General features: G+C 39.7%; 1 protein-coding gene and 1 long non-coding RNA gene across 8 annotated transcripts in view; one reads left to right on the top strand and one right to left on the bottom strand.

Annotated features, from left to right (window-relative positions):
- Positions 1-55: 55 nt before the first annotated feature.
- LOC103395030 (GRAM domain-containing protein 1B-like) lies at positions 56-16,472 on the bottom strand. Of its 7 annotated transcripts, none has more exons than XM_017041974.2 (20): positions 15,985-16,472; positions 15,554-15,571; positions 11,749-12,016; positions 11,144-11,164; positions 8,643-8,727; positions 8,312-8,415; positions 7,861-7,956; positions 7,589-7,669; positions 6,829-6,944; positions 6,385-6,568; positions 5,833-6,013; positions 5,591-5,734; positions 5,337-5,455; positions 5,108-5,250; positions 4,530-4,633; positions 4,214-4,420; positions 4,037-4,124; positions 3,526-3,633; positions 2,602-2,719; positions 56-2,173 (listed from the first exon to the last, which is right to left on the bottom strand). In XM_017041974.2, the coding sequence occupies exons 1-20, from the start codon at positions 16,071-16,073 to the stop codon at positions 2,090-2,092; spliced, it is 2,358 nt and encodes a 785-aa protein (XP_016897463.1). In that variant the 5' UTR covers positions 16,074-16,472; the 3' UTR covers positions 56-2,089. The 7 variants fall into 7 exon arrangements, with proteins under 7 accessions (XP_016897463.1, XP_016897462.1, XP_016897467.1 ...); XM_017041973.2 differs by having other exon boundaries at positions 2,602-2,722; positions 15,985-16,469; XM_017041978.2 differs by having other exon boundaries at positions 6,385-6,544; positions 15,985-16,468.
- Positions 16,473-18,918: 2,446 nt separating this feature from the next.
- Positions 18,919-21,854, top strand: part of LOC103395027 (uncharacterized) — an 8,666-nt gene continuing 5,730 nt past the window's right edge. Inside the window, exons 1-2 of the long non-coding RNA XR_523221.3 lie at positions 18,919-19,068; positions 20,524-20,630. This is a non-coding gene — a long non-coding RNA (uncharacterized LOC103395027). The remainder of the gene's footprint in view (positions 19,069-20,523; positions 20,631-21,854) is intronic.

The raw sequence follows: 21,854 nt of genomic DNA, 5'->3' as shown, positions 1-21,854 counted from the left end.
AAAATTACATATGAAGTCACACCTAAGTTGTAATAAATGTCAGCACTGAGACAAATTCACACACATTATCATTTATTGCACATTTATTAATCCCCCAGAATTTTGCTCTGAGGTGTCTAAGAATGATTCACTATAAACAATATCTTCTTCAACCCACTGCCAGCGTGGTTTGCTATGACATACACATTTATACATATATTCAAATCTGCATAAATACATTTACGTACACAGATGGATCTATAGTAAGCATGTTGTAATACATCCTGGTCCTCCAAACAGCACACTCCTACTCAACCAAACTGCATCTTTGTTCAATTCACTTGACAACAAATCAAGGTTTTTATTCTCACACAGTTTAATTGTGTTGGAATGTAATGTTTTTTCAAGGATTCATCATGATATTTCTACACATACAGGATCATGAATCCCTTTATAATACACAACAGTCGCAGTTGAATTGTAACATCTTAGTAATGGCTTCAAACGCCTTCCTCTCTGTGTTGTTTTCCCTAAAACAAAACCCAGTGTCTTTCCAATCCCAGAGATACCAAGTCATCACTGCCACCGCACACGTCATCTAAATTGTATAACAGTAACAAAATGCTTCATGTACAGTACGGGTTTTTGTGCGCAACACTACCTGATATGTTCTCTGTCAAAGGGAACATTTTACTGGTGATCTACGTTTAGAAAAGTAACCGCTCATGCATCAGTCTGCTGCAGGATCTTCAAATTGTCTTTGAAATTTGCCACACATTTCTGTTTCATGCTCATGCCTGTAAAACGTCTCCTTTAGGATTGTAACTTGTGGTTTTAATACAGGTGACTACATTACACATGCTAAAAAGAGCCATGGTGACGATTTACAATACAATAGTTCTCAAAAAGTGGTGTCCAGGGAGAGTCGACTGAGGGGTCAGGGAACAAAGTGGCAAAACATTTTACACCTCATCAGGTGGGTTTTGTTATTTACATTTTTTTATATACATAATTGTTATTTTCTTACTCAAAATATTTTTCATCAGTTGAGAAAAAACCCCATTGTAACTAACAACTGCATAAATAAATATGAATAAATACCGTTGGCACAGAGTAGCTCTAGTGTATTTCACATTGTTATCGGTGAAGTTGAGTTTAGCTGTTTGTGTGTAAGACTTGGCAGTGATGATAGAGATGTGTCAATGAATCATTACAGACATGGAGCAAAAATATTTTCCTTATTCCAGTGGCAACGTGTTAGGTAACGTGGAGCTGCGCTACCTTTGACCAGTGTGTTTTCACTCGCTGCCTCTACTTGTCTATGGCGTCTTTCTCATGCATCTTGTCAGTGAGTCACAGCTCAGTGACCGTGGTTGAGATTATTCAATGCCATAGAAAACATACGAACAATGTTGAGTCACTAAAGGATGGCATCACGTACCAGGGATGCCTGCACAGATCTGCCAAATGTGTCTGCTGCGATCACAGTATAATATCACACTGGTTTTTGCCTTTTATCCCACTATCAAAACCTTAACTCTCACAAATATCAGCCAATTCCTGAATGTAACTCGTACCCAGCCCCAGTTTGAATCCTAATTACAAAGTCAATCTTAACCCCCGAAATATACTCTCAATCATTTGGGACCTTCAGAGTGTCCCCACAAGGACAAAGTGTCCCAACAGGAAAGGAATTCTCTAAAAATGTGTCTCCACATGTGTAGCTATACCAAGAACACTCTCTCACACCCACACACACACACACACAGTTAAACCTGTTGTTATGGTTTGATTTCTCACTGTTAAAACAACTATTTGCAATGTATTTAAAAATATACTTGTATCTTTGTCTAGCGATAATAAACCAAATAAACAAAAACCTCTGTGATGAAGTTGTTGGTGAGACATGTTTGTAGATGTAGAAGACAGATGTGAGGCGTCTGTTAAACCTGCCTGTTTTATTTATTTATTTTTTGCATTATGTTAGTGCTCTCTCACGTGCTGCGTGGTGAGAGAGCACAGGCTTTACTGTATAAGGCCTCCTTCTCCTCACCGGGAAAGGAAGGGCGACTATTGCACAGGATTAACATTTGAAAGTTTTTCATCATTGTTATTGGTTTTGTTTGTCTTCAGAGTCAGGGCTTTCTTCCCTGTGACTGATGCTTTTATGGAGGTTTAGGAGAGACTCTCTGAGCTGGAGGGGAGACAAACAGAGCCAGGCAAGGCAATCAGCACCACTGTCATGACTGTAACAGAGGTTAGAACAAGTCTCCACATGACAGTGTTTGTGTAAAAGTCCTTCGCAGTATTGGATGTTTATTTGACAGGAACCCAAACTGTTTCCACTGCCAAAAACACACATTAAATACACAAGTAACACTGTCTGGTGACTCAACATTTCACTGCTCTCACTCACTGTCTGATGTGAACAACACCTTTCAATAGGTTTAATGTATTTCTCAACCCTCTAGGCCAATCTGGACTGGTTGTAATGATTGGCCAATACATGCTGTTAACAGGCCTGTAGAGGGAGCCATGCAAACTTTGAACAGAATTCCTCCATAGAAGCCTTTAAAAAAATACTTTTTTGTGAAGTGATAACTTGTGTCTGAGTTGTCTCACCTCTTCCAGCAGCAGCACTGATGTTTTGATCAGCTCTTTCCACCTCAGCAGTCCATTGTCATGGTGGCGCTGTTGGGAGTCCAGGAGTTGTACCCATTCCAGCTGGGTGTGAGGGCTTCTGCTGATGAAGAGCAGCCACACAGTTGGAATTAACACACAGACAGGACACTGTTGTAACTCTCTGTCTGTGGCTCAACCGTTTACTGTTTACAAGACATGGACATGGTCATCAAGTTCTTCAAATACAGTTTATGAAAACCATAATAGCAGTGAAGCACTAGAGGGCAGCAAAAAACGATCTAACTAAACATTCTTAGGGAGTTTCGTCAAAGTTAAAGGGTAAATTTAGGTCACGTTAAAAAGAAACACAAAAAGTGTCATTTCTGAAAACACACAAAAATCTTAGGCTAAATTAGCTTAGCATAGTCTTGTTTGTAAATGTGGTATATTTCTTCTATGGGTAGAGATAGGTGTCTGGTCACAACGGGCATTTGTAAACTCTTCGAAACGAAACACGTTTTCATGAACCTTCAACTACAACTTATCATTGTAAACTCCTTCATCAGTCTAGCTCCATTTAGACATGCTGCTGTTCACACTTGAACCCTTTAAATGCTGTCTTTGTTATGTGACAGTGGGTTGATGAACTCCAGTATTTAGCTCCAGTAAAATGAGTAGATTTTACTTCTGGTCCTCAGCTCTTTCCTTTGCTTTAAATATCAGTTGAGCTCAAATGGTGAATAGTGTTTTGTTTATATAAAGAAATCCAGATGGATTAAAGAAAAAATGAAACTGTGTTTATTTCCATGTCAGTCTTGTTCATAATTATAGTAACGCTCTATAACCATATCCAACTGGAACGTTACCGACAGGGACACGTTGAACTCTTTAAACTTTGGTTCACATCCGTATGAGTGTGTCTACCTCGGCTCTAGTCTGAGTTCTTCTACTGCAGTGAGTTTCTGTGCGGCGTACTCCAGCATCCACAGCTTATAAAATAGCATGATGTTGAGGAACACCAACAGTATCAGGCTACAGAGAGAGAAAGAGAAAGAAAGAGAGAGAGAAGGTGAGAAAACAGAGACGATCACTGTCTGCAGGACTCTTTACTATAATACAGTGTCTCACTTCTTCAGCAAAATACCTTATAAAAATCCTATGGAATGCGAGTAAAAATAAACAGAAATCATACAATAAACAGTAATATACAACCAAAGAGTAGAGAAAAAAAGTGCACATCCTAAAAGCAACAATAATATCAGGTAGATAAAAGTTGTGTTAAAGTGAGATTTTGGTGCATTTACAAACATCCTGCAACAGTTTACAGAAACCAAAGGTCAGAATATTTCACTTCAGAATCTGTCTCCTTATTCTCTCAGTATTCATCAGTTTAGATGAGAGAAACGGTACAATGCCACATCAAATTTCAACTCACACAAAGCTGACGAGAATCAGCAGTTTGGAGAAGTTGTAAAGTGCGAAACCTCCCGTCGTGTCTGGTCTGTGTCTGGTCTGTGTGGAACCTGCGGGACAAAGACAGACAGTGGTAGAAAGGATTTCTCTATTGTGTTACTGCGTCAGTTAACAGTACTGCAGTTATTGCAGCGCTGACCTGCCACGTGTTTAATGTGAGGGATTTCTTCCTCATCCTCAGGTGTGGTGCCAGGACTCAAACCCTCATCTATGTTCCCCGGTGGTCTCAGGTGATTGACCAGCGTGGGTTTCCTCCTCCGACTGGAGCACGTCCTCAGAGACTTATACCTTGGTGACTGTCGGTGTGGCTCCGTCAGTTCCACCTCCAGCTTATTCAGATCGACCTCTTTATTTTGGAGAGTAGGCAGGAAGTGGAGTTACACATGGAGAAGGTCTGAAGATCAGCTGATGGTTCTACACAACATTTACAGAGGGATCATAGAACATGTTCCGACCTAGGTGTCTGAAGTAGTCGTCAAAGCTGCTCCAGCAGTTCCTTTCGATGAAGCCCTTCACCAACCCCCACAGCTGCTTCCTGTACTGAAGCTGTGTCGACACCCTGGAAACGACACATCCATGAGAACGTCTGTGTGTGTATGTTTCATTTCTCTACTCTCTAACACTGCAGTGTTATGGTTAAGGGACCTGTATCCAAGACTGAAATGAATATCATCATGTGAATTTCTATCAAAATGAAATAATAAACAACTGTTATATTTAGATTTACATCAGATAGATTAGACATTTGAAATTATAATTATCAGCAGCTAATAATTATCTCTTGAAGTAGTAAAACATAAAAATAACTTCTTTCTTCTGCTGTGTTAAAGTAATGTTTTAAACATGACTAATTAACTACCTACAGTACATTAAGTTAGCACAGAGTTAGCTAATTGGCGCCCCCTAGTGCTCCTGCCCACAACCGTGTGGACTGTAGGAGTTAGTAAACAGAGGAACGAATGTGTTCTTTTCAATCTACGTATAAAGTAAACTGTTTTAAACCGAGAGTAAGGTGTAAAGAGTCATTACAGACCTGAGACGACACTTGTTCTTGGCCACTCTGGTCAGCATGTAGCGGGTCTGACTGTAGAAGTAGTCGTGGTAGGGAACATCATGAGCGATCACCTCGGCATCGATAATGTAGCACTCCTTGACATTACTCGCCTTGTACAGAGTCTGCACAACAAAAGAAATCATGAAATGAATGAATACATTTAAACTTCCCATTGGATTCAGTCTTCATACGTGTAATGTCCACTAGCCTGTGTCTCAGTAGCTGTGGACATCTTTGGGATCAGGGGATTACTGAGGGCAACAGTATACATGATGTCTCTGGTCTGGTTTCCGTCCTGCTGTTTTGTCCATGGGTGATACACCATATCTGCAGCAGAAGAGTGATGGACCGAATAAGTATTTTAATCCAAAAATAAATCAATAAAAGAAACTTTTGGAAACAGGTAGAAAAGTAAGATATGTATATACACATAGATAGACATGTGTTTAAACATGACTGTACCTGAGAAACCCCTCTGTGTCCTAAAGTCGATGATGAAGTCCGACTCAGAGAACAGTATTTCATACATTTTGTCTACACCCAAGTTGTATACTCTGTTGATGTACTGCTTGCCACTCAGGTCCTGTTGAAAAGCCTGCACCTCACCTGCAGAACGAGATATGGCTCTGTGTCTTATCGAGAAAAATCTGTATATTTTAACCACAGAGTAATAAGACGTGGTTTTGGTGCTCATTAATACTCACCTTCATCATAAGTCTCTGACGAATCACTGAGTTCAGTCGGTAGCTCGTCGTTGTCGTTAAGGTCCAGCGAGGGGGACGGGGTTCGGCCTCTGTGGTCCACAGATGAAGGGAGCATGAGGAGATCAGTGTCCACGGCAGGGCTGGACACATCCTCCACAGGGTCTGCATCACACTGCTGCACCTGGACAAGTCAGGACAAGAGGAACCTCTGAAACTAATATAGTCTTTGATGACATTTTCATTTAATTTACGATCACATTATACTAGTATAGAAATATTCTATAATATTTTTTGTTGCTGTTTCATTTAGATGTATAGGTTAAAGAGGGCCTGCAGCACACAGTGCACAATTGAAACACTATGGACAACATAGTAATTAAGGAAAACCCTCCATTTATTGAGGTAATTTTAGAGTAGTTTGATGTACTATTTGTCTTGGCATGTACATTGAAATACACTAAAGTCAGTATTTAGGTGGAATTACCAGTAGAACTGTTCATGTTGCTGAGAGCTCAGCTGTCTTAACTGTAAAGGTTTGTTCAGTCCACTCACTGGTACTGGAGAGTCGGTGTTGGGCACCTCTGGCTGAGCACTGCTGAAGGATTTATGGAGCAGAGCAGGGCTGACATCAGGCTTGGCCTCTGTGTTCTTAGTCAGTGTGTTGTTGTCGTTGTTCTCCGGATTTTCCTCCACTGGCAGCTCCTCACAGTACCTGCACCACGGAGATGGACAGCAGCTGTGAGTCAAGGTTACCAGCTTGCTGCACGGTGCCCGCACTGGGCTACGCACATGCATGGACATGGGTGAGGTGATGTTAATTCTACGGACCCTTCTGTGAGACGGGGACTACATACTACAGGAAAGGTTATCAAAAAACATCGATATGTAATGATCTTTATAAGTGATTTATTTTTTCAACATTAAAGTACATGGGATGCAGTATGTAGTATGAGTGGTGTACTGTAGGAATGGGATTTTTATGGCTTTGAAACTCACCCCATGGTGTTAAAGTCCTCATCAGGAGGGACATAATCCTCATCATCACTGGTTAGACCAAGTTCATTACCGTAACACTGATGGACAAAGTGCCACAACTCTTTAGGACATAAAGGCTGACAGTACACACACACACACACACACACACATGAAACGGGAGAGAGATAAGAGAGTGAGAGAGAGACAAGTTAGGATAAATATGTGAGGACAGAAACTGCATAAAGAACATTTACTGTAGTAAACATTTATCCAGGCTTAGTCATCAAAACTCAAAGTCATGGTATGAGGTGGACATTTTCAGGCCAAGGACATCGGAACTGATGGAGATGTGGAGCAGGTTCCTGCTAGTATGGGTGCCTGTATGTCCATAAAAGCATGAACATCAGACAGAAAGAAAAAAAAAACATTGTGTCTTGCAACATGTTACTATATGTCATGATGTTTGTGCAAAGTACATTTGGAAAAAAAAAAAAAGAATTAAACCAAAATTTTTACAACCCTCCTGCAGTACCACTCCAACCTCCTAGAGGTCACACATTCCCTGTTGAAGGTCTTAGCTGAGAGCTTATAGAAATAAAGGTCTCATATAACAATCAATATTAAGACCAAAATAATTCCTAAAAGCCTTGGTCCTGCAACCCTTATTGAATTAACCAGAGTTTATTATCTATGGGCAAAATATACAGTACATGATATGACATATATATGCTCTGATATTCACCATACTGTTAACAATTTCCTAAAATATAGTTGGTCACACCTTTTCAAGAAGAGCGTTCTGCCACAGCCTGAACATCATCATATACGTCCTGTCCCTGGCTCCAAAAGAGGTGAAAAAGTGCTGAGAGAAAAAGAAGCAAACAATGAAAGTTGCAGAAGAAACAGTTCATCAGTAACATTCACCCTTTAGACTAAGGTGGCTTTTCTCATCTTTTTTACATCCACCATACTGTGTATGCTTATGTACGCTTGTTGGAATATTACTTCACTTAAATACTGATTATATAACAGTACAGTCAAGGTGTTCCCTACCTTTTCGTTGTCAGTGCACAGCTGGATAGCATTAGGGATGAGGCGAGCCGTCTTCTCCTTCGTCATGGAGCAAATGTCCTTCAGTCGAACCATTAGCTGGAGAGCAAACAGAAATAGCATAATTATGTAATATCTGTAAGAATAGTTATCGGTTTTCCTTCGATAATGATGCAATGCCTTGTGCCCTAAAAATAGTTTTAAGAATAAAGGCTTTATACTAAAAGGAAAGCCACTAGATGGCATCATTGCAGCTCATTTAAGTAATCCTATACTCATACAGAGGTTTGCGCAGATAGATAAATAAATATTACCAGGCCTATATCAATATTGGTTGATAACAGAATTGGAAATAAAATGTTTGGACAACATTGGCATATTAGATATTGGACATATAAGTTAATATTGGAAATCTCTGAATATAACATATTCTTCTACTCCAGGGATAACTCACCAGTGTTTCCCATCTGAAGATATTGCTGTAAAAACAAATCCAGTTCTCTGAGAGGTAGAGGCGTCCCTGCAGGAGGATGTCCCGCTGCAGAGCACAGGAATAATCTGGAAAGAGACAAATGTCCAACGTTAGTAACTGACCTCAGGAATTGGAGACCAGAGTTTGTAGAAATCAGAGCAAGGAAATGATTTCTATTGTTTTTTGTTTTTTTTATGAGTATCACAGGAACTTGTTGAAAGTAGGTCACTATCATCATGTTGACACTTTTAATCCTGTTAAGAGTAAACACTACAGCAGAGGCGTTTAGGTCTGTGGGTTTAAGCCACCTCACCCACAATGAGACGCTCAGTGTCAGGGAGTTGCTTAAAAAGCTTCCTGAAGTCTTCGTTGCGTTGCTTGTAGGTGGGACTCAGGACCTGCAGAGAACAGAAACAAAAACAGAGAAATGATTGTGGTTTTACATCAAATGCACAATCTGATCGTTTTATCACTGAATACTGCTTTATTTGATGGAAAAAATGATTAACCTGGAATTTCTGTCTCCACAACTTTTGAAACATTGAAAATCGAAACTGTACGGATCTGTGAGCCAATATAAGATTAAGAAAAATTTTTAAAAAAGTTTTTTACTCAGTGATTCCTCCGATTGAAAGGGACTGCACTGTAGGAGATAAATTATAAGAACTGTTTCAGACAGGGTAATACCTGGAAAACCCACCTGTGAACTCACATGGGAACATGTGTGAGTACATGTGACTGGGATTATGTAAAAACATAAGTAATGCAGCTCTGAGTAACGTTTCACCTGTGAACCTAATGATGATTCCACTTGTTAAATTTATATACAAACTTCCATTCGGTTGTTTACACGATTCCTGTTTTTCAGGCTTTTTAGCCTTCAGTACATATCATTTACATAACTCAGCTGTCTACCACTAATGCCCTTTAAATTACATCAAAATGTTCTGAACATTTAGCTTTGGTACAGTGGCTTTAAAGGACAAGCTTGTAACTTAAAAAAACTAAAACAAATAAAATAGCAAAGAAGACATTTTTTTTCTTTTTAATTGGAGCTATATGTGGCAGTAAATAAATATTTGCCTAAATGTGAAGTGAAGGTGAGGGAAGAGGAAGTCCACATGCTGCCAGATCCATTCTGCCTCAAGTGGATGTAGCAATGGAATAATCTATACAATTTACTACGACCTTACTACGAACTTACAAAAAAGGTATTTTTTTCACTTTGTTGTTTGAATATTTCAAAAGCCACATTTTGCAGATACACATTCCTGATTTGTGACTTACAGTAGGGACTTTCTCTGAGTCCCACCAGGTTGTCTGCTGAGTTCCACCCTGACGGTCTCTGTTGGGTTCTCCTGAATCCAGCAATGATAAAAAGGGACTGTCCACTGAGTTTGTGTCTCTATTTTGTGGCTGTCCTTTGTCCTGTCTCATTGTTTTTTATCTTGTGAGAATTTGTTCAGTAAGAGTCAGACTTCCTCCTTTCCATTTACCGTCGTTTCCACGTGTTAAAAATACCAACGAAGGTCATCCCCGTGTACTCACTCACTTTTACTCCAGCCTACACTCTACTGGGCTGCCCGGTGGTCAACCTGGTGTTAATGCAGCCAAAACAAAAAGCCTTTTTTTTGTCCAAAATGTATGTTTGATTGAAGGATCGGTCAAAGTTGAGTTTCTCAGTTGGATATTTCAAAATTCCAAAGAATTCCAGAGGAATCTCCTCTGCATCAGTCCATCAGCAACCTTTCCATGAAATTCCCTCTCTGGAGTTCCAATATGCTTTCCAAGTAAGACACGGACGAGAACATGTGGCTACAACACTCCAAGATTCCTCCTCTGACTGTTGTTTTGTGACAGCCATGGGGTTAGAAACAGGCATGGAGGTGGGAGGAGTCAGCGTGAGCGTGTTTTTGTCAGAGCAGAGAAAGAAGAGAGCGAAGGAGGGAAGTCTGAGTTTACTTCAGTTCACTTTGCATATTTATGTGTGTGTGCTCATGGTGTAGATATAGTTGTGGGGACATTTATTTTGGGGGAGAACATTTTGCAGGCCCAAACAAGAAGGTATTTTGAGGTTAAAGATTTAGCAAAAGTGAATACAGGGATAGGATTAGTCATATATTTGTAATAGTTAACATTTGGGTAAGGGGCTGGTGTGTGTTTGGGTGTGTGTGTCTTTACATTTTTTACTCTCAGGCCTCTTCCAAATGTCCTTGCTTGTTTGGTCTGTTTCCTGGTGTTTCAGAATCTGGGAGTGTGACCAACAACAACCAAAACAAGAGCAGGGAATGAACTGATAGAGCAGCAGCAGCTGCTGCATCTGTGTCTGTGTCTGTGTCTGTGTCTGTGTCTACATCAACAAATTAGAAATGCAAAGAAGTCATTTAAAGTCTATTTAGGTTCATGAACACAACACAAGGTAAACAGTGAGGGAGAGGGGGAGGGGCTCAGAGCTTATATTGTGAAAATACCCAAAGGCATACTGGTTTCCCTGTTTTACCTAATCCTACAGTTCAAAGCATGCAACTAAGTACCAAACCATTACTTATTGAAGTTATTTAAATACCTTATGCTACAGTAGTAACTTCAGTTACTGTATTTTCTGAAATCGCACCAGTGCCCTCTAGCGGCTGTCAGTGTGAAAATAACAAACATGTGTAATGATGTATTTTAATATATAAGTCGCAAACCCAGCCGAAGGATGAAAAAACTGCGTCCGGAAAATATGGTAATCCCTTTTAGTTAAAGACGTTTGGAACATTAATAATCATAAGTGGTTAACGAGAAATATTTAGTGGAAAAAAATGTACTTACATTGTACCAACTCTGGCTTTTCTGTCATCACACCAGCGGAGAGGGTGGTGTCCAAGGCAGAACCAGGGAAGAAAGACAAAATGACAGAAGCTTTTAGAAGGTCAGAAGTTTCAAGAAGTCGCTCCAATGCCGTAGTGACAGTGTGTGTGTTAAACTTTTAAATAAAGGACCTTGTAACTATGAAGAATAAAGGAAAACACATTTCTGCTTTGAAAGTCTGTGATCGCACCTGTGTGACGGACACCGGCGTGACGGACACCGGCGTGATCACAGACTTAGATGATTCCACAAAATAAAGAAAGAATAAACACTGACTCACACCTGACGGTGTCTCAGACTTACACATTACACTGTGTGTAAACTGCTCAAAACCAGACTGACAATGTGTTAACAATTAAAAGTAACACATTATAATAATATATATTATACAAATTAAATAAAACATTAACATAACAACATTTTGTCAGGTTCTCTATGGAAAACACAAAGCTTCATAACAAATATGTCTGTTCATGTTAGAGTTGTTTTAATCTGAGGTGGACAAATGAGTCGCTGGACGGTTGGAAAAAGAGAAAACAACATAAAAGCCAACCTGTGGCACCAACCTTGGAGTTCCTGCTGCCACTGCGGCTGCTGCTGTTGTTGTTGGTGGTGGTGGTGGGCTGCCCGGGGTGGGAGTACGTGCGTTGGTGTCGCGTGGCTGGTTGCTGTTCAGGGTTGGTAGGAGACCGGTCCGACATCTGTCCGTCGGATGAGCCCTTCTCCACCATGGTGCCGTCGGCCTCGGGGCTCAGCTGGATGGCAGATGAGTTGGAGGGCTTCGGCAGGGCAGGTGAGCATAAGGGGGTGCTCTGATTGGAGTAGGTGACATTACTGGAAAAAAGAGATGTTTTTTTTTACTATCTACTTTATTGTGTTTACTAATTCGCTGCACACATACTGTGTAAATTCCTGACTTGGGATTAATAAAGTATATCTATCTATCTATTTCATAGTATTTACATACTTTTAATCCTAAAATCACAGGTTGTCTGGTTTCACACAAAAACACAATTTGAGGACAAACATAAATGGATGAGCTCAAATCAAACATTTTCACTTCATATCTCACCATTTACCACTGAACTGTGTACACGCTTCACTGTTAAGGGATGAGAACTGGGACCAACCAACGGATAAGGTGATGAGGTAATAACATGGTCTCCCCCTGCACTGCAGCCCTCAAAGGTCAAATTATAAACAAGACCAAGACACAGGGATGGATGTAGACTGACAGTAGATCCATAACCAGCACGTATAAAGAAATGCAGATTTAAACTGATGGATAAAAGGGTTAGCTGTAACTCCAATACTGACATTTGAATAAAGAAAACACACCATCAGTGTACATGTTCTAATTATAGGTTAGCCGCATGTTATGGTCATGTCTTGATGCTGCACAGCATCTGATGCCACAGACATGGAGGGGCATAAACGACGCAGGACGGCGCGTCCTTTCTGGGCAGGATTATTGTCATCAACAGTGACAGCAACAGACACACATGAGATGTGAGACACAACTGAGACGCAACGGAGATGCTAACTGACCTGGCAGCCATAGAAGACCTCGGCCCTCAGCATCAGGCACTATCTGCTTCATTCATCCACTCATTCAGGCAGTAGCAGCAGGAGCAGCAGCAGAAGAGGAGGAGGAGGAAGAGGAGAACGAGGAGGAGGAGACAAGGCAGCAAAGGAAAAGAAGGAGGAGGAGGAGGAAGAAGAAGCTATCTCAAAAGAGAGTCCTCGTCAAACAGTCCATGTGTGGGGGTTGGTGATACACTACACTGCAATGACCTCTCCAACGAATGCAGTTCAGCATCTTGGGAGAATCCTAAGCTTCGTGTTTCCTTCCTTCCCGTTTGCCTGCTTCTTTTGTGTCCTCTCTTCCTTTCTTCCTCTGCAGACTGATTCGCAGCCTTCTGCTCTCATAAGCCCCCTCCCACCTTCTCCCAGTCCCCACCTCCACCCGCCATGCCGTGACTGCACACAACAGCACAATGCAGGGGACTGCCTCTGCTGCTGCTGTGCAGGGTGGTCTTTAGTGTCAGATGCGGGAGGCGACACCCACAGATCACTAATTCATGAGCTTTATGAATGAAAGCAGCTGACGTACATTAACCCTCAGTGTCACACCATGTTGCTGACTCCACCCCATTAAACAGACAAACATGACTTCATCCACATACACGCATACGCTAACCCTTCCCTTAGCATCTGTGCTAACAGTTTAATATAATGTTTTCAATATGATTCAGTTTATATTATGGAATGGGTTTTCTCTCATCTTTTGATTTTTAGTATTTGATAAAGTAGCTTAACTTTAATGTACACAAATAAAATTCTGACTTTAAATATTTGATAAAAATCATGAAATGCAAACAAAAGTAGCATCTTCTAGTTTAGAGACATCTCACAATGCACTATGTTGATGCAACATACAATTTCCATAAAGAAGCTTTAACACAAATATAATTCATGCAGAAATCTGAATGACCTACCGTGATATTAACATGATTGAGCAGCAGTAGTTTATGTCTGTGGTTTTACCTTGGGTGATCACGGAGTAATAAAGAAAAACTGTCCATTCTTGTCACAAATGGCTGATTGTATTTATTTTGTAAAACACACACAACTGACAGAACCAACTATCCCATAATCTCTTATGTCATCGTTGGACGAAACAAAGAAATGGATTGTGACCCGATGTGAGAAACGACAAGTTCTAAAATAAAATATGTAAATATGTAAATGTAATATGTAAAATATGTACATGGTAAAAAAAAGCAAAACATTCCCAAGTCACATTTTCCACCATTGAAGCACTGATCCCTTCAGTTCCACTATCACAGTTCAAAGTGTAACCTAGATTCCTAATCTCTCTCAGGATTATTTTGCTATAAAATAAGCAGAAACAGCAGCGGCCTCCTGTGATTCACTGTGTCCCTGCAAGGCCACTGAACAGCCAATCACAGAGGGGCTTGGTACGTCTAGATATATTAAACATAAGCAGATGTGTGGAGGATGATGTTAGTTAAAATCAGCAAATACAGTGTAATGGTGCTGGATGTATGACAGTTAATGGCTGTCTACTCCCAGCAGTATACATGCTGTACTGTAGATAATGAGCAGGGAGAACAGCGGTGACTGTTTATCACAGTGACATCAGGGCATTTGAACTGAATAACACACTGTTCAGCATATACGTATATATGGGTCACTCTGTATGGTGGTGGCTTAGTGGTTAAGGAAACGGACTTGGGTCCAGTAGGCTTTAGGTTCAAGTCCACCAGCTGCCAAGTTACCACTGTTCACTTTGGTAATAGGTTAAAAACGGAGGTCACATTTGGTTGTGCGCAGCAAGTAGTTCACTTTCACTTTCTAGGTTACTTTGTATTAGGCCACAATTCCATACTCTGACGAAACAATCACTCATGTTGGTAAAAGCAGCTAAAAGTCATCAATGATATCCTTATCTGTCTATAGTACAATGTTTATAATCACATGGCTTAATTAGAGGAATTATTCATCCTTCTGTAAACAGTGGTTCTTTTTTAAGGTCAGTTACATCCTGGACAGTTTGCCACATGTAGACATGTTCACACACATTCAAACTTGTGTATAAACCCATAAACTGCCTTTACTTTTTGAACTGTGGGAGGAAACCCAGAAAGAGCACACTCTGCAGGCAGAACATGCAGACTCAGTACAGAAGGACTGCTGACAGTGATCTCCGTGCTGTGAGGATGGAGCAGCAACACTTTGATCACTGTGTGCCCCAGTTAAAGGATTATTTTTGTAACAATTAAATTGTGCACATAAGGTAAAAAGTACAGTGTATGATGCATTCATGACATGTCAGTTCAGCTTACTGTAGGAGTCTCTCTTTAAACATAATGCTAACACTGTGTTGAGCCTTGTTTTCTTGAACCCGGCAAGAGGACATCGACAATGTAGTTCTTTAGACAGAAATAGTAGACGACATAGTCTTGGTGTATTCTTGAACGCATCAACAGTCGTCTCTGCATTAATGCAATACACTCCACTCTGATCAATATCCATTAGTTGTATTTGAGCTCTGTGTGTGATGTATGTAATACCTGATGGCATCACTGTGCTTCATTAGTTTGTTTTATCTGCTTGAGTTATCTGACAATAACGGGATTTATACCTCAGTGGTGGTGGACTACAGAGACACTGCAGAGACTCACCTTACTGACTGCTTTCTATTCATAAAAATGTTGGATTTAGGTCAGACAGACACAACAATAACTTACACAGTAAATAAATAATGACTAATGACCATGACTATCAATTCACTATTGATGACGTTCTTATTTATATTTAAATTCAATGGTCTTGAATTATGCTCACCTCAGATGACTCTTCTTCCTGTAAGCCAATGAGAAGGGAAAATACTCTCCATTAGCATCATGTAAATTAAAAACCATGAGGTAAACGTAAACAGCAGCAATAATGACAATAAAAATTTAAAAAACAAAATAAGGTCAGTTTAAAAATAACCCCACAGCGAGTTGTTGAGGCTTTTTGATTATCTTATTGCATCAACATCTGCTCTTCATATTCGAACATTAGGTAAATAGTAAATGTTTGAATGTGCATATTTAAATGGGATGTTTTCCGTTGTCAGCAAAAAGTGAACTTGGAATCACTACACATGCAACACTACTGAAGCTGCTGGCCAAAAAAACTATGATAAGAAAGACTAAGCTTATGTCCTTTCTAATGAATACTCCAAATCATAAAATATAAAAAAATAATAAAAATAAAATACTGTGACTTACTTCATCCTGTGGACGGCCAGCTTCCTCCTCAATGAGGACACCTGCAGATGGCAGCCCTGCTTGGCACCCATGCAACTCTGGACCACCATAGTGACTCATTCATTAGCCCACGATCTCACTGTCCCAAAGCCCAGTAATGAGACAACCAATGAGCGACCAGCCGCAGCCACTGGATCAACCACACACAGTACATCCTCGTTTCTTCTGCTCATTCCTCTTCTCAGGACTTGATGCCTCTCTACTTTCATTTCCCTCTTTTACACCTCCCTCCTTTTTCACTTCCTCTCACTATTCAACCCTATCCTACAGCACTCACCCCTCAGCCCATCCCTGCCTTTAAGCCTTCTCTCCCTCCATGTGACCCATTTCTTCTATAGCGTCCATCTTACTTCATTCCCCAGCTGCTACTGTAACACTCTGCACATTTGCAGGTACAGTGTTGTGGCGTCATCCTGCAGTCCACTGGGAAACACAGCATGATTTCACAGTTAGCACATTTGTCATGTGCTGTCTATTCAGAGCCCACAGCTGTGTGTGTGTGTGGGTGTGTGTGTGCGCACGCGTGTTCATCTATGTACAATGGATTTTTTTTTCTATGAAGATGAATCCTTTGCCCTTGTTTCCCTGGACTCTTGCTATTATCCTATAATCCTACTGAGAACTTCCATCATTGTTTAAAAATGACAGGAGAATATTGTACAATAAGCACACAAAAAGCATTAGCAAAACCATTATGTTTACATGGATTTAATGTGATCCCCATACACCTGGCCTTCAGTTACCCAAATTGCTATAATGAATGGGAACTGAAACATTTCATTATTTATACAAACCCGTGGCGGATCACAGAACCATGAGCACAGAGAGCTCAACAATTAAACTGTATACATTATAGATTCATTCTTGTCACCTGACACTTGTTCTGGCTGTGTGGTGAAAACACAGTACCTTCCGAATCCTTGGCATCCACAGTGACATCATGCTACTTCCACACAGAGAGACCATCTGTCCATCTGTAAGGCAACAGTATTACACAATAGCAAAAAATAATTCTGGTTAACATGGTGGTTCCTGAGAGCAATGTGGATTAAAACCATGACATTTGACAATTCCCACTTTAAAGCAACTAGCCCTGTTAACTAACCCGTGGCCATATTCAGACCCACATACATACGGTAACTTAATGTAAAGCTCATTATTGAGGTCAAAACCTGGACCCACATGAGCCATGACTCAATAGACACATTTTCACATTTGAAAAGGTTTAAATAAGAGTGAACATGACTTTGCATGAGAGCAGCCAGAGGGTAAAATGAACAGGTGTACAAAAACTAACCCTAAAACCAGAAGGAAAAACAAAAACATTAAGAGACGAGGGAAAGACAGGAACAGGTTTTAAACTTTGAAGCAACAATCCCCCTCCACCTGTCAACAAAAAACATACAAATATGAATACATATCTGACAATAGTGGGACAGGTACAGTGTTAGCTCAAGCACTTGCCAAAGTGTTTCACCAGCAACAAATAGATGGGAAAAATATAATGACATCCTTGTGCAAAGTTAACCTGGCCCACGTTATTAGACTGTAATCAGTCTAATAAAGACTGATTACAAATGTCTGACGTATAACTTCTGATGTGTCCGAATAATTACAGGGTGTAAAATTGGATTGATGGTCAAAAGTAGTTTGGTATATCTCATGCATAAACATAACGCCTTAAAGTGATGAATGTCAGCGTCATTAATAACAACAAAGTTTCACTCATCAACATAACAAATGCATCTTAAGCTGTGCTGCGTAGAGAAACCTTGAGCCAGAAGCCATGCATTTCAGATTTGCATTTAAACTAGCCGAGCCAGAAGCCATGCATTTCAGATTTGAATTTAAACTAGCCTTGTTAGTCACCGTGTTTACATTTTGGTGATTAGTATTTAATTTACCAGCACTTTGTCCTTTAGCTTCCACTGCTAATTAAACATTAATTTGGCTCCATTTGACTAACAACAATTAGAGTGGTTTATATGAAGCAAAATGTCATGCATGTGCAGAGCTCTCATGTTCTATGGCGCTGTACACCTCAAACAGTAATTTGCAAGTATAATCATCGTGGCATATCATGAAAATAAGAGAACATTTATAAACAACACATTTATATTTTCTCCTCTTAGATATTGTTGAAACTATAGGAAAGTTAGATTAAAATCCCATGTGAATATATTTGCACATTATATCAACATTGCAAAAAATAGAAAATGCTCATGATCTTATACTGAAATAAACATATGGCTTTTCAAGAGGAGTAAAAGGTGAAATAACAAAACCACACACATTCATGCATGCACACACACACACACAAACAGCAGCGTAAACATATTTGCATAGTCATAAATCATTAACCTGCGTTCATTTCCACCTGAGACCTTGAGCTGCCTGCCTGCCTGTGAATAAGTGCACATCGTTTCTACGTGACGGCTCAGCACATTTGGCACAAACCTGTTATACTGTATGTGATAAAAAAAACACACTGTAAATTAAACAGCACATTTAAAAGTGATCTCAGATTATTGATATGTTATCATGCAGACGCTGGGCCTGAAAGTGTGCCGATTCATACAGCTTAGTCTCAGCTGTATGGAAGGAAAATAGTTGTAATGAAACTTTGCCTTCAACCACTAGAGGTCAGCATTGCCTGTACAATGGCTATAATGGGGTCTATGTCTAATGATGTTAATTTACAATGAAGAGACAAGCAGCTGGCTTTAAACCAACAAGTGGCATTTGAGCAGCACAGTGAGCCTCGTGTTGGTTCACGTAGACTAAACCTCTGGTCCAGGATCAGAGGTTATCTTCAGTTGGGTTCACTGGAGAACTGGGATGATTAGAACTCACAGGTTTCTGCTTTTCCTGGAGTCACGTGGTGTAAATTGGGGCGTTGACCTAATCAGAAGCCCAGCTGATCCCAATTAATCCCAGGGTGCTCACGGTGCTGCTGAGTCTAGTGTGTCAAATCCTCCATACATTAGTGACATACATCTGTGGGACTCCTGAATTGCTCAGAAAGCAGTCGAAGAACAGAAACAGGTCAGCATTTTCTGAATCTTAAACTCTTCTTAGAATTTAAAAAATTACATTAAAATTTTTTTTTTAAAAAAGAGACATTGCTTTAGTAATCAAAACTAGTCTGATTACCTCATGTGTAAGGTGCAGTGACTGGGGCTGTGTTCACACATGATGCACACATCATGTTAATGTGATTATTAAAGTGCTTTGATTACATCAATAAAACTCCACCAAGGTTAATGACCTGTAAACTTTAACAACCTGTGTAACACCGCTGCACCACTGTGCTGATGACAGACGGAGCAGCTCATCCAGGTGCAGAGCTGCAGCACGTTGAGTTTTGTGTATCAATTAAGTATGTTTTTATCAATTGACTCAATTGTCTTACTGAATACCAAAGTCGTTAAAGCAACTGTTGGTTGTTATAGAATGGCCAAACTTAAATGACTGAGGAACACCAGCCTACAGTTACATCCTAGCACTGCTGGCATCTCGTGTTATCTCCCTCAATTTTATTATTATTTTCATTTTTTTATGTGTTTTTAGTCATTTTGTGTAGTGTGTGTCTAGTTCCCTGTTAGGTTTGGGAAACATTTTCACTAATATTCAGATAAACACAATGGTTCTTCATCCATTTCCAGTCACAGTTTTATTTCAAAACAAAAAAGGATTTTTTTTTCTGTACAAATATACATTTTTCCCCCACACAACTGTACTACATATGTGGCTGTCAACATAAAAGATTGACAACAATGCCATGACAGGACGGAGAGGAAAGCGTACTGTACATTGAGCTAACATATAATAGAGAAACTGTCATGTTGAAGAGAATCGCAAAACCCAGGACTAAAAAGAACCAAAAATAGTCTTTATGAATTTACATATAGATTTGTGTTACCAATATTGTTTTATCTATAGGAGTATCATTTCTATATTAATATAAGCTTTGAGGCAGAGCAAAATTCATAGTTCATTTAGTATCTGCAACATGCATATAACCATCATTCCATTGCTTTAATTGAGGGGCATTACCCGATACATTAATCTTTAATTTACACTGTTTGCATGGAAGGAACCCCTGGAGGCTCATCATGGAGGTAATGAGTTTAGTTCCAGTAGTTGGACCTCAGGAAAAATATTATCTTTTAAGGAAAATATGAGCCAGGCTGCTTCAGTGATATGTTTAATGGGGTTTCAGCGAAATAGTGGAACATTTATGAATGTGGGTTTTAAACTGAGCTACTCTGGACGTCAGGTCAATACATTTGGCTGGTTTTCTTGTAAATCCTACAGAGCCCTAATACAGGGACAAAGAAACAATCACGCCCCAGTATTGTATCACACTCAACTGCAAAGCCACATTCCCTCACCTAAATAACCTCTCTTTCACAGAGGCTACAGGGATTTGAACGGTTGCGTTTGGGTAGTCAAGGGTTTTTTCTCACTGGTGCTGTCATCTGATCTCTCTGCTCCCAGGTCTGTCACAGAAGATAAAAAAGAGCTCTGGATAAAAGCTGCTCTGACACCTACGCACATCTGGAGAGTCACAGTGTGAAGTGGGTTTGACTGGTAGATTGTCAAAGGTAAGAGATCTGTCAGTGTGTGTGTTTGAATACCTGAACTTTACATTTCTGGATTTTTTTTTTAAACAGATTTAAGTGTCAGTCAAAACACATTACCAATGAAAGTTCCCTAAACCCATAATGCAGTCTGCAGTCATGCAAATATTTGTTTTGGTACTACACACTGTATCATTTTTATCACCAAAAAAAAAAAAACAAAAACAGGGCTACAGGGATTTCTTGGTTCATGTGTTGGTGAACATGTGATAAACCGTTTGTACATTGACTAGAATAATGACCTTTTTATTTGCAGATACAAAAACGTCCTTTCTGCTCCTAAGCTGGGTTTGCTGGGTCATGCTCTCACCTCACTTCTTTACAGTTCAGGGAACAGCCCCAGGCTTAACTGGCTGTAAACTGTTTACATTCATCAACAGAATCTAAGCAACACTTTTTTTTTCTCTTATGGTTTCTGTGAAATCACTGGTCAATGATATGAAGTGCAAAGGATTACATTTACTTGTAATGAAACTTGTGGTATTAGTGTCACTGTTTTGATGTGTATCTTTGATTTTTATTTTTTTTAGAGGTCTACGAGTCTTTGTTTATAAAATACCATATATTACTGGTTGGGAAAAAAAGCAGCCAGGCTAAAAAAATAGAAACAAAATTTTAAAAAGGTAGTCTTAAATCATGCTTTGACCATTTCAACCATCTGAAATGGCTGAAAATACCATTGCAAGTCCAATGTAACATGAACGATACCCTAACAACACTGTGTGTACACAGGATTCTGCTAATATTGTCCTTTTCTGTAAAATCTACACTGGTCGTGGATCATGTTGCAATGCACATGTAATGATATATTGGTCATTTTTAAGTTTAACTGCTGTTCTAAGTGACTTTTTAAGACAGTATTGATAACAAAGTTGTAAACTGAATTCAACCGGTATGAATTGCTGCTTCGTTTTGGTAACACACTATTTTCTGACATAACTGAGAGAAGTAAGAAGGAAAGAACTGTTGGAAAACTTTTGCTTTCAATATTACATTAAAAGTGTTCTGACCGTGGCTCGGACGTAACTGTACATCCCTCGACTGCATACAAATATTACAGTCAAGTACAATGTCGTAAAAAAGACTGACACAATGAAGAAAAAGGTTCAAACTTTCAAAACAAGTTGAAGGCAAACAAGGATGTGAAGCCGTTTGTGTTTGAAGAGTAGACTGTGACTGAAGGATGAA

The sequence above is a fragment of the Cynoglossus semilaevis genome, chromosome 19, assembly GCF_000523025.1.
Source record: "Cynoglossus semilaevis isolate Cse_v1.0 chromosome 19, Cse_v1.0, whole genome shotgun sequence".
Taxonomy (NCBI): domain Eukaryota; kingdom Metazoa; phylum Chordata; class Actinopteri; order Pleuronectiformes; family Cynoglossidae; genus Cynoglossus; species Cynoglossus semilaevis.
This window is presented reverse-complemented; position numbering and strand designations above follow the sequence as displayed.